The sequence below is a fragment of the Argopecten irradians genome, chromosome 2, assembly GCF_041381155.1.
Source record: "Argopecten irradians isolate NY chromosome 2, Ai_NY, whole genome shotgun sequence".
In the NCBI taxonomy this organism is placed as follows: Eukaryota; Metazoa; Mollusca; class Bivalvia; order Pectinida; family Pectinidae; genus Argopecten; species Argopecten irradians.
The window spans coordinates 10,633,928-10,647,403 of NC_091135.1; the positions used below are offsets into that span (position 1 = coordinate 10,633,928).

Genomic DNA, 13,476 nt, shown 5'->3' on the forward strand with positions numbered 1-13,476 from the left:
GAGCAAGTACTTTAAGAAATAAAAGTTCATGGTTCCAAACTACTGATGTCATTTTGTGTATCTTGAAAAATGTTGAAACGTCTGTTTTTCTAATGTAAATTTTAAATAATTTATTTTGTACTGATTTTCGTGCTATTTGATATGGTGATGAATTCTGAATACTCTTTGTCCAATTGAAATAAAATTTTCCATATTAAACCATATTACAATAACAAAGGATTTTAAGTCATAAATTAGACCTTTTTCACACAAATAACTTGATAACATTTCTTGAAAAGAATTATCGTCCTATTCCATTCTATAGACGGAAAGTTTAAAAAAAAATATTAATTTGAATATGAATTAACTGAGGATCTTTAATATCAATATATAAAAAGGCCACATGATGATGGTATTTTTTGCCAAAAGATATAAAAATATATAAACTACAAAAACGATATCACAATTTTTGTGGTTAAAAATTAATGACTTGACCAAATGACGTAGTTTATTCAAATTGACACCGAATTAACTTTCTGTGGACCTGAACTAGTTACTAGTACATATACACATATCTGAACTAAAAAGCATTAAGAATAACATACGCAGACAACAGTTATGTGCCTATATCATCACAAGTCAATCCTTAAAACCAAATTCTACACAATTTTGACTTTATAAACATCAAAATCACATCAGCAAACCATGTTAACTTTCTTTTGTTGTAAACAATTAATGAATAAACAAACCACATTTAAACTATTTTTCCATAATAGCTACGCTGATTGTCTCAACATTTTACCTTTAAAAGCAAGCAAAGGATAAAGATTTTAGCAATTTGAAGCTTTCACATTTTTCTATAGGTTGAGTCCACCCGAACCCTTTTTTCAGAAATATGTATTGTAAATAAAATGCTTTTACAATACCATCGATTTTTATAATCGTGTGTTACAGAGACGACAGTGATCGGACTTCAAAAGTAGTCGATTAAACATTTATTTTTATTTTCTTGGGGGTTAGTTTATTTCTTTATTACTTTAAACCAATTGGTTTATCAATACATGAAATAACCAAATTTCCCAATTCTGATTCCGAAATATTTTCCAATTATATCAATTCATACTTTAATCTTCATGCAAAACCAATAATTAAAAAATTTAAACAAACATACAAAAAAAAAAAAAAAACCCAAATGATTTGCCCAATAAAACGTTCTCGGAACAATTCGAAAAAAAAGCAAATCACAGCAGTACACTTTTAACGTGATAATCTATTTATGCAGATACAGCGATCTTCGTGTTCATCGTCATGTTCCAATACCTCCAAACCATGAAGCTCATAGACAACTAAACAACAAATACTAATAATAAATATTAATTTCCTATATTTCATGGAGAATATGATATATGTGGTATACATTAACTAGACGAGGTATTTAATATATTTTTAGTTAGAATAACGATAATTTTTTTTATTAAGACTGATCAGAGAATGAAAAACAAAATCGACTCTCTCCATGCACTCTTCACTGCAGATTGGTGTCATGTGTAGCCTATTGTTTAATGTCCACGCTGGGAGAAAAAAAATGCGTTATTGAATTTACATCAATGTACAGAATTATCAAAAATAGGGAATTACAACTAAACATAGTCTAATACATTTATACTAAAGTGTGAAAAATGATGCGATCCGTATATTCAGTCCGCGTTCCGTATCTGTTATTATTTACTGATGAACACGCCCATCCATATCGGCAATCGGATCACCTCGTAATTTTCTCCGAAACTAGCCTATGTTCGAAGAAGTGGGCGAGGTGTTCCGATTGCCATATCGGCTGTCAGGATTCACTGATCTCGAGCATTAGCTGAGAAGCTGAGTGTTTGCGGAGTTCCTCAACAATCGACACAGGACAAACAGCGATCGACATTTCAAAGTCACGCTACTATTTGGTAAGGAACTTACTTTTTTCTTTGATTGTTTATACAGAATTTATATTAGCGAGATCCCAATTGGAATATTTCACCGAAAGGAATGTTATATATATACATACAATATACATTCTCATGTGTATACACACATATAGGTACATACAGCGATGGTCGGGGTCACAAAAGTGCGCTACGTTCATGTACGTAAAACCATGTTTTCTTTAGCACTACCACTTAATAGAGCAAATCACCGCCTTTAAGACATGTACAATGTAAGTAACATGTAATGCTCCAGGTAAGTACAAGTATAAAAAACCCAGAGAAGATATAAATAAAAGTCTAACCGGTTGTATAACCGGTCTAAAATGTTTACCTTTATGTACTTAATGCATGGCTGACCCTACTCCCATAACATGAGAGTCGACTGGTCAGCCGGTTTTTTTATCGGACGTTACTTTGCTGACTAGACACGACGTAATGTTCCAAAAGTGTCTCGTCGTGCTATACCTCTAACATTGTTGGAGTAGGCTGACCCCATCTGTAGACTTTAAGCGCCCATGTATGATATATAAGTATAATCTAGTTTTTAAAACTATACATATGCCTTTTGAAGACGGGTTTCCATGAAAAGCAGCGTCACGTTAGAGATTATCACAACTAGTTCGCTTAACCTGCCTATATCATTAGGGTTTTAATTTTTTCCTAATATATAGACGATATATTAGAAAAAAATAAAAAGCTTAACAATATAGGCAGGTTTAGCAGACTAATCGCAACAAGACACTTTTTGCTGTATCAATTAATTATTCTATTAATAATTACATTTAAAAAATCATTAAAGTATGTACAGTACGCGTCAGATGGATTTGTTCTAATCCACTCTCGGAGTTACGAGTCTCACACGAGTGAAGGGGATTAGTACAGCCAGTGTTTCAACTCGGGTGTTTACAACGACCGCCACCCGATTAGGGGATTAAGATAATAAAATACAGGTGTGAAAACTCACAGTATGCAAGGCATCTGATAGGTACTGCTTTTCAATCAGACGAACGCGCAAAAATTTTAAAACCCCTATCCCGCCACCCTTCTGGTATGCTTTTGGCCTGGTAATAAGGTTCATTCAACTCATATTAAAATAAACATCAGGGTCTGGTTGTTCAATAGATTATTGGCTTAATCTCATGATTTGCACTTTTTCTGAAAAATATTTTAGAAAAAGGACAAAAACAAATGATAATGAACAAAATACCTAAAAAATAAAAAAATATTGTTTTACAAGACATTCATTGCATGATTAGCCTAATTACTTTTTGAATAACTGAGCCCAGTTCTATAAAAAGCTAAACACGAAAATGAAGTAGTCTTTATTTAATTACAGGACAGGACTAGTAGTGATATACAATGGCAGATGGAATAGAAGACGTGTCATCATGCAACAGTGAGACCTGCCTCGCGGAATGTCCGGTTTGTTTACAACAACTTCGCGACCCGAAGTCATTACCATGTTTTCATTCCTTTTGTGAAGATTGTTTGAAGACATCAATCCTTAATCAGAAACAGGATCCGAAAGAGGAACCATGTTTCCTTTGCCCCGCTTGCAGAGTTGTTACTCTGCCTATAGACCCAAAGCAGAATCGAGACGAGTGGGCTATGATGTTTGAAGCCGACAAACTAACAAGTCAGCTGATGTCAGACGGCGGAAATGAGAAGAAGATGTACTACTGTACGCCTTGTACTCAAAACGGTAAGGACGACACCGTAGCAACTGTTTGGTGGAAAGAAGCAAACCGATATCTCTGTGATGTCTGCAAGAAAAGTGATTTCCTATTGAAAAACGACACACTGCTTCCCATCGAGGCAAACCTCTCTGCTTCGGCTCCGTGTTGTGATAAACACTCGTTTGAAGTAGACATGATTTGTGAACATCACCACAGCTTCTGTTGTTCAAAGTGCATCGCTGTGGATCATAGACGATGTGAAGCAGTTCACGACTACGCCGAGTTTGTCAATGTGTTAAGATCATCTTCAAAACCGGAAGACGTCAGGAAGAAACTGATCGATGCAATTGGGGCCTTCACAACGATTATCAAAGATCTGGAAAGCCACATACAAGCACTTCTTGAAAATAAGGAAGGGTTTCTAGGTGATGTAAAGGACTTACGTGACAAAATCGAGGAGCAGCTGAACCAGCTACAGAATGCATTATCAGAGGAGGTCGGAGATGTTCTAACCGACAAAAAGACGAAACTCGAATGCCTGATAGGGCATTGTCAAATGATGCAGAGATGCATGTCTACAACAAAGGGGTTGATAGAGGAAGGCAGTATTCAGAAGAATGACATGCATATGATACGTGTCTTCCAAAGAGGAACGATGGAAATCAAAGCAGGCCGGAGTCTTGTAAAAGAGATAGCAGAACCATACTTGACCTGGCGGTTCACTCATGAATTCGAAGAAGCAGAACAAGATAAGGACAACAAATGTGGTGATGAAAATGTGGCCGAAAATAACCTTTTGGCATCATTATCGCTAGGTTGTCTGAAGACAACAAGCCACGAGCGTGAATTTCCTGTGGAAGTCAGCGTCCTACTACCACTATCTCTATCGACTATACGGGAGGTAAACGAGTTTGAAGCCAAAACACCTTCCGACAACAAAGACTGTCAAATTGCTGGGTTGGTTTACCTTGTCGATGGGCGATGGCTTGTGTCGGACTATAGCAACGAAAAGCTGAAGATGTTTTCGTCTGACGGAGATCTCCTTGATGAGTTGGAAGTGTCTTTCTGTCGAGGTATCTGTATGAAGAATGAAGACACAGTAGCAGTGGCTCGTGTGAGTGAACTCATATCCCACGTCAAGATCAAATCACCACGTAAGCTTGAACTACAGGAACAAGAAGATATCAACAAAGCCTATAACTGTAACCAGTTCACTGTTGATGAAGATGGCTGTTACCTGGTGGGAGGCCACGAAGAGATTTCCCGTGTGACACCTGACTCACGTAAAATTATAGTATACACTAACTACTCTGTCCAAGGTTTGAAATATGATGCTGAAACGAAATCGATGGTGTTTACCTCCAGCTATGACGATAGTGTTAAACGTGTTGTTAAGGATGGATATCCCGTTCCATTAACGGAACCTAACGAAATACTATCGGAACCAACCGGTCTGGATTTGGACGAAGATGGAAATGTCTATGTCTGCTGCAACAAATCCGACAAGATCGTGCAGATCTCCAGACATGGGATACTCCGACCTCTTGCTGACATGAGTGATCCCCACAGGATCTCTATCTGTGGGAGGAAGATTGCAGTCGGTATGAAGGAAGGTGGTACTGTGAAATTCTTCGAAATAATGTGAACCAACCCCAACCGACATGATTGCAGTCGGTATGAAGGAGGGTGGTACTGTGAAATTCTTCGAAATAATATGAACAAACCCCAACCGAAATGATATGAAGTTACTTTAACCGAAATAATATGGACTATACCCAACCGAAATAATATGAACTAACCCCAACCGAAATAATATGAACTAACACCCTTTCATTTTATGTAAATAGCAGATATGCAATTTAGCACTGCTTGGTTTCCTGTTCATTACATACCCCGTTATGTATGCACAAAGACACTTGTAAACAATGGTTGTGGTTCATTTAACTTTGGCGTAACGGACCGTGCCGTTTAAGTCCAGGCCCTTTCCATATAAGGTATTGTTGTAGTGTGTAGTGTATATTATTTATTATTTTTATTTTGGTTTATTTCTTTAAATTTTATGTCGCATTCATTATCTAGTTTTATATTTAGCATATTATCCATGTACATTTTATAAGATTTTATATTTTTGTTTTGTTTTTGACTTTAAAGCCACATTATGCTTTGACAATACAAAATGTGTATTCAACAATACTTTATAAAAGATCCGGGTAGCACTTTCCAAATTAGTTATTGAGTGATTTCAGCATCTGCTGTAAACAAGTGCCGACTCTTTCACGTCGACAGAACAATTTGCTTTCCCATGAAAAGACATATTGAACAGATAACTCTAAAAGCATGTAATGTATGCGTATCTTAATCAGGTACGTGTCAGCTACATCTGATGTCAGTATTTACATTTTGTATTTGCTATCAAAGTATTGTTGAAGACATATCTAAATATAAATATCCATATTTTGAAATATATCAATGTATTGTTTAGTGGTGATTTTTTATCTGTGATGTACTTTTTTATTCGCCGACGTTTTGGGAATCAAATTTGATCAGATTAAAGTTCAATAGCACTCGCTGTCAGGTAAATGTCATGAGTAACTAAACATAGAAAAATTGAGGTTTACTTGTATAGACTGTTATGGTATTCGATAAGTTTCCGTTGGAATTATTTCTTTTTTTCTTTTTTTGTTATTATTTGTTTTATACAGTTTTTTTTATATATTAACATAAACGTATTTTACCCTGTTATTTACTTATCTAAGTAAAGCTATTTTTACATTATGATTTGAATATCTTTACTATTGATGTCCATATTTGCTAGACAATTGTGTGCTGATCTGTTGTACAGCTGGGCCTCTATAGTGACTTCTTATAAAAATCTTGACTGAAAAGGAACTGTGCATACGTAGTGTTAAACTTGTTGTATTAACAAAAGCAATATTTTACATTGGAATACAAAGCCCTATACACATGAGTACACTTGTTTAAAAATAAAGTCTATATATTTACTCAACTCGTTTGTTATTGTGTAATCGGATATGACAAACCGGTTTCTACTGTCAAAACGTGTCACTTCCATCGAAGCATGAATCCTAAATCACTGGAGTGCATAATTAACCAACAACAAAGAGTAGGGTGTACAAATTAAAAAAAAAATAAATCGTGTATACATATTTCTGTCTGTATAGATGCTTATATTCCTGGGTGCTTTAAACCGCTAAATTCGCAGATTCGTCCAAAGTCGCGAAATTAATGTCTCGCGTTTATCAAAAACATGGTTTTACATATCGGAGAATGTTGTGTAAATTTACAGGCTACAAGTATAATTCGCAAAAATAAGCCCCGCGAAAAAGTTTCACACAGTGAATCGCGAAATTTTACACCCGCGAAATTCAACGATTATACAGTATAGCTAGTTAACTAAACATATAAAAGTAGCAACCCACACATCTTTTCCGCTAAACACAAAATCACGTTTGTTCCATAGGAGCATACGTCGTATTCATAAGAATTACCTCCCTTGGTTCATGATAACTATGAACGAAAATCAAATCATGTGAACCGAGCGTATTATTTAATTTCAAAAGAATTGATTTTAACTTCACTTGAACCTAGGACTATGATGAGTCTGTATCAGGGTGAATGATGGGAGTGAGTCACATGGCGCGGTTTTAAATACATATTATTTATCAGATAGGTCCCAATGTGAATGTATTGTTCTGGTGATCTCCATTAAACCTGTATATTGTATTGTTACATCGCCAATTACTGGTAAGATACACGTCATAATGCAAACGAAATACACAGATAAATCTGTTCAAATAGGATGCCAAGATGTATTCTCATACCGACGCATGAGATCACCAGGTAAAAAGTTAGTTGACGTCAAACCCCATCCTCGATACTCCAGGGGTTCCGATCACTTACGATCTCTACACCCCTGGACTATCTCATAGTGAAATTGAAGGCAGCTCAGAGGGAAACATTTGACCAATCACAGGCTAGCAAAGATTTCCTTTGAAGACTACAGAGAGAGCGACGCCTAACATCAAAGCCACACAGTCAACCACAGTGTACCGTTATACGGCTCTTTTGATGTACATCAAATGACTAAATTACCTGTTCTATTCTGTTGCCTCCAGTTTTACTATGAGATAGTCCAGGGGTGTAGAGATCGAAAGTGATCGGAACCCCTGGAATATCGAGGATGGTCAAACCCCGACAAATACATTGCAGTTAACACAGTTGAAACCTCAATTATTGTGAACAGTAATTTGTGATTTGAACTATTTATTCAAATAGCCCGTGATATAATTTTCTTGTTTAGCATTGCTTTCAGGTATTTCTAAGAGAAAAAAAAGCAAAACCGTATTGTAGCGCGATACCTTCACGAATGTATCATAACAGACAATATGACAATGAAAATTGTGTGCAAAAATATTTTTAAACAATATGAGATTATTTCCATTAAGATTAATCCAATGTTTTACTTTTTAAATTTACAGTCAAAGAATGCTTGCGATATCTCTTATGATGTATAAATTTCTTGTCTTATGCATTTTATTTTTCTTATAAAGCAACACAACACATATATTTCAAACAGATTTGTTTATTTAATTAATTCAACATGTCTTAAAAAGAAAACAAGAACATGAAATTTAAACATTCTATAGATAGATAGTAGTCTAATAACTATCATTTCATAGACAATATCATATATATACAACAGACTGACCTAGATATATATATAAATCACATAATTTTAATTAATAATCTTCGAATCACAAAAGTAAGGCTTCGATTTTAATAGAATAAACAAACCCCACTAAATAAGTAGTTAGGAAATGAACTGAAAATCTATATAATGCTAAGAACTTGTCTCTCATGCCAAATACACCAATGCATCGTTGTTACATGTAAACATAACAACACTTTTCATTGTTGAAATAATGGAATTTTTTAAGGCCCACTACCTTTCCGGAGCAAAATTTAAAGGTTTCTTAAAAAACATTAATAACATAAGAAAATACATATCGATGACTAAGATGAGGAAACAACACCAAACATATGCAAAATTTTCGACGTAATATATGATATCTGTGGAGATTTATTTCGCTGTTTTTCCGTCTGGCGCAGTGATATTCAACTACCGCGCGGTATTTAGGACGACGGCGGGAAACATAAGACGACCCGCGTTATGAAAATTAACATTTTTATCTCTTTTAATTAAATGTTTCAGAAGATGATGTTGAGTGTAGTAACTTTTGCGACTCTACAAAAATATCGATCTCGTTTTACAATTCCATTAAAGAAAATAAAAGCCGTTTGGGAAAATTATTGGGCCTTTAAAATAGCTTAGTCTCGTTTTAAGTGATCTGAAGACAGGTGAAGAAACTAAGTTAATGGATTATATATCTTGTGGTATTTTTGTGTGTACGATTTCCCACAATTCGTTACGTCACCCTCCAAAACTAGTGACGCTAAAATCAATATTTGCTTTCAAGGACAGACATAGACATAGACATAGGCAACCAAAACAAAAATAGCATTATATAAGCATCTAAAATTTCAGATGGAAAAGTGTAACAAATATTCCGTTGCATAGTCGCACATTGCCGATTCAGATACACCTTCTAATTCTCTAATAACGAAGGTGGAATGCTAACTGAATCTAGCAAATTCACAATACTTTTTTCTCAGTACAAATGAGGAGTCAATAGCATCAGCTTATAATGAAAAGTTATGATGATCACTGATGTAATTTCACCGGAAGTAACTTATTCAAACAAATACATTACATATTCACCGAGATTCAGTCACAAACATGTATGATAACCAAACTATTCCGACATAATTATTTAGATGAGAATTCACACTTGGAAGAATATACAACGTACACGTTTAAGAGCAATATGAAGACATTTTATGCTAATCTCATTCTGAAATATTTACGTCAAAAACTGCATGAAAACTTCACATTATATTCACCTCTTGTGACATTCGAAAATATATTATGTCAAGTGCCAACATAACAAATCTAAAAGACACCCATGCTTGATGATTGAAGTCATTAATACCATTCACGTAACGTCATAAAAAGAACTTTAAAAGGCCATTGGTGAACAATAATTCAGACAAAATTCATGAAAAACACAATGAAATATCAAGTAGTACATGTTTCTGTTTATAACATAATTGTCAAATAACCGGTTTGGTTTGGTTTAGACCGACGCCAACCCTACTGACACTTCATATCAGATTGACGTCATGACGTCATGACGACTAACTCAATCAGTTCCACTCAGATGACGTTCAGATATGGAAACACGGTTTACAATTGAAAATATTTTTCGCCTTCTCCTACATCCATACTCGACTCGTAATCAAACGGTTTCACAAAGATCAGTTGCCTCCCCTCACTCGCGAATTCCTCATAATGCACAAGCACCAATCTTGAAGCGGGGTTATCAGGCAGAAATAACAAAAATGCTTAAAATTTTCCTCGTTATCCATTACTATCGACATTTCGTTGAAAGACATAATATAAAATAACATTCTGAATAAGGCCACCCTGAGATGAAGATATTGTATCTTGTCATCTGTCGACTGAAAATTTCTTTGAAAAATTAAAAAGCTTCATTATCGTCAAGAAAATATCGCTGTTGACATACATCCGTAGCTGTACGTGTCATTCGAATAACAGATCTCTCGTTTGTGGAACCATCCTCGATACTCCAGGGGTTCCGATAACTTGCGATTTCAGTATCGAGGATGTTGTGGAAAATGACGTTATTTGTATCCTCATCACCTACGCTTTTCGGACAACTTAATTACTTCAAATCAATGTAGTCTGAACTCCCGTATCGTCAACTCCATCATTGATCTTTCAATCATTGAATCACGTCTGGACGCTGCCAAACAACATGTGCCTGTAGCGGATCGCTGGACATTGTCTTACAATATCCTGCAACCAACCAATCTGTCAAATAACATTTTTAAACTGTTCATGTCTGGTCCATATTAACAGACATGCCCATTACTGGCCCGTACCAAACTTTCGCGATATGCGAATTACCGGACAATGTTAAACAGCATTCTTGATATGCAAACTTTTGGAGCGTGTCCAATATCATTCGCGATGTGCTTACTACAGGACCGTGTCAAACATCACCTGCGATCTGCACAATGTTCGAACTCGTCAAACACAATTCTGCATTTCTGTTGACTGTCGAAACACATTTTCGATTTGCATCAATCGACATTGTCAGCCATTAGCTTGGCTGTGCGTCATTCCCGATATGCCTTAAGTAGGCATGAATATTTGTAGTTTCCAGCTTACATGCAAAACTACCTCGTGAATTGCCGCATGCTTGCATATCCTTCGATTTCTACACCTACGGTACTGTCCCATTAAGGTTTGGGCTTTTCATCAAACATGTGCGGATTCAAAATGGTCGTATACTTCGTTGTCCATGAGAACGAGACTACAGTCGGAATCGGAGAGATCTTTTGATACTGTTCGTCCGTCCATATGTGCGTATGGACCCTCAAATGAAATCGGGCGATTTGACGATCGTCCGGGTTTCGGAGAAATCGTGTGTTTTTTGTCCGATTTCTTCCCTTTAATTAACTGGTCGTGATCACTTGACAAAGGCCCAGGGGATGCAGCGTATTTATCATAAATTTCATAGTATACGTCACCTTCTTCATTAACTTCGGAGTACACATTTTCAACAGATGATCTGCGTTCGCCATTAAGGCCAAACCGGAACACATGCCGTCCGGGGACAGGACTAATATTATCATCAACTTCGGCGTAGGCTGGAGATCGTGTGGAGTCCTGACTGGAGTTGTATGGGATCTCGTCTGCGACGCGACTGTAGCCGTCCTGAAGACTGGCGCGTATGGCTGGATGTCCATTCTGTTTGGCAGTTTTCGGTTCCTTGTCGATAGGCGGAAGTGGTCTATTCGCTGACGCGTTACTGACAGTTGGCCTGGCCGGAAGTCGGTTCACTTGAATGGAACCAGCGGCTTTAAGCGTTCTCTGGCGTCTGCGAAAACAAGTGGGACAATATTGAATGTTTTGATGATAAATTAACATGATATAGGTCTTATAGTAAATCTTTCATAGATTTACCAAGATTAAAAATGCATAAATCGACTTGAATCACTTGAAAAAGCATGTACATATATAGTTTGATCAATCAGTACTCCATCGGTGTATGGGATGGTGTAAGTGTAACACTGGTAATCATGGTCGGCTTACAGAAGAGAAATGCCGTACTATAATCTTACCTGATACAAACTACTGTTACTATGACCAACCCGGTTAAACTGATTGCTGCCACAGCCACGGCGATGTAGAAAACTGCAATTAAAACAAAAATTGATAAAAAAATCTAAATACTTTTTGCTCCAGTTATTCAATTTTGATTTTGACAGTCTTTTGGAATCACTTTATGGTTATAAGAGTAATGAGTTCAATGTACTGTGTTAATCATTCTAGAATCCAATCATATGTATGGTAGTTTATATTTGCTTACGTCAAAAACATCTCCATATATTCAGACGTAACATTGTAATATCTAATTAATAAACATATGGATTATAAACATATGAATTCGATGTAAATTCATTTCTTTCATACCTTCGGATGTAATACTGGCTGGTCTCGGGCAATACACTCATGCCGCCTAAGGCTGTATTGCATGGCTACCAATGCAATAAAGCCTCGTGACGTCACGGCGTCAACATAATTTCTATTTCCTCGGTAAAATTTTAACATTTTTTCACAAACTTAACTGGTTTTACTATAAAAGATGCAGACAACGGAATTTTTGTTTAAAATATCACGTATTTTTTCATGTATGAGAAAATAACTTTCAGCCATGGATTTTTTTCGAATTTATTTCAAAATGGCGGGATATTATAGTTGTAAAATTGCAATAAAACGTTGAGGTATGAAAGAAAATACTCTTTCATAAGTGGATATGAGTGATAGGGATATTCTACCCTCGGGATCACAAAATGATGCAAAACCCTCGGCAAACCTCGGATTTTACTACATTTAGCGACCCACGGGGAGAATATCCCTACCCTTCATATCCACATATGAAAGAGTCTTATAATATTGTGTAGTTAAATTTTTTAAATTACAGTTGTGAACTTTTGGGATTTTTCACACCAGAAAAAGTTGAACAGATATATGTTGACTTATGAAAAAATTTACGATTTTAAATGTTGAAAGAAGTCACCATCATATTTGTTATATAAATGGTTATTTGACACAACCAACGAAGTTATTACTCGTGACGTTTCGATAACCACACAGGTATCTCCATCAGACGCAAATAACCTGTACAATATGTTTACATTGAGGAAGTATGTTACCATGCATCACATATGGATTATTCAAAATTAGATCGTTCGCCAATTAAAGATGCTCCACCGCCGACAGAGCATAAATGATATTCATCATTTGAACAATAATTGGTGTTTAATCTTGTGTATATATGTGTAATTAACACAGAAAATAATATAAAATGATTTATTTTGCCTTTGGTGCATGCGCAATCAGTACTTCATTCCATATAGGATATAGTGCCACGGATTTTTTTTTGGGATGCAAATAATTATTTTTCATATGTTTAACTTGAAGTAAAATTAGAAGCTCGACCTTTTCAATGGTGATAATGGTGTAAAGTAAGTATTTTTTGTAACCGCAGAAAATTACTAAATCGTCTGCTCATGTTTTAGATAGTGAAAAAACACCATTTGTCAGCGGTGGAGCATCTTTAACCGAAAGTATAAACTTATTAAAAACTGGCTGAAATTAATAAAATTTGAAAATTGTTTAC

The 13,476-nt window shown here is 35.7% G+C and overlaps 2 protein-coding genes across 2 annotated transcripts in view; one reads left to right on the forward strand and one right to left on the reverse strand.

Moving 5' to 3' along the window:
• Window positions 1–1,747: 1,747 nt before the first annotated feature.
• Window positions 1,748–6,627, forward strand: LOC138314425 (uncharacterized). Its single transcript, XM_069254750.1, has 2 exons — window positions 1,748–1,928; window positions 3,286–6,627. Exon 2 carries the CDS (start codon window positions 3,309–3,311, stop codon window positions 5,268–5,270), a length of 1,962 nt encoding a protein of 653 aa, XP_069110851.1. The 5' UTR covers window positions 1,748–1,928; window positions 3,286–3,308; the 3' UTR covers window positions 5,271–6,627.
• A 3,220-nt stretch (window positions 6,628–9,847) lies between these two features.
• Window positions 9,848–13,476, reverse strand: part of LOC138314427 (uncharacterized) — a 39,209-nt gene continuing 35,580 nt past the window's right edge. Inside the window, exons 6-7 of the mRNA XM_069254753.1 lie at window positions 11,915–11,987; window positions 9,848–11,670 (exon numbers count right to left, since the gene is read on the reverse strand). Coding sequence (XP_069110854.1) covers window positions 11,049–11,670; window positions 11,915–11,987 — 695 coding nt within the window. The 3' untranslated portion in view covers window positions 9,848–11,048. The remainder of the gene's footprint in view (window positions 11,671–11,914; window positions 11,988–13,476) is intronic.

Excerpts from the sequence above, each read along its gene's own strand:
- LOC138314425 (XM_069254750.1), top strand. The coding sequence starts at position 3,309 with ATGGCAGATGGAATAGAAGACGTGTCATCATGCAACAGTGAGACCTGC.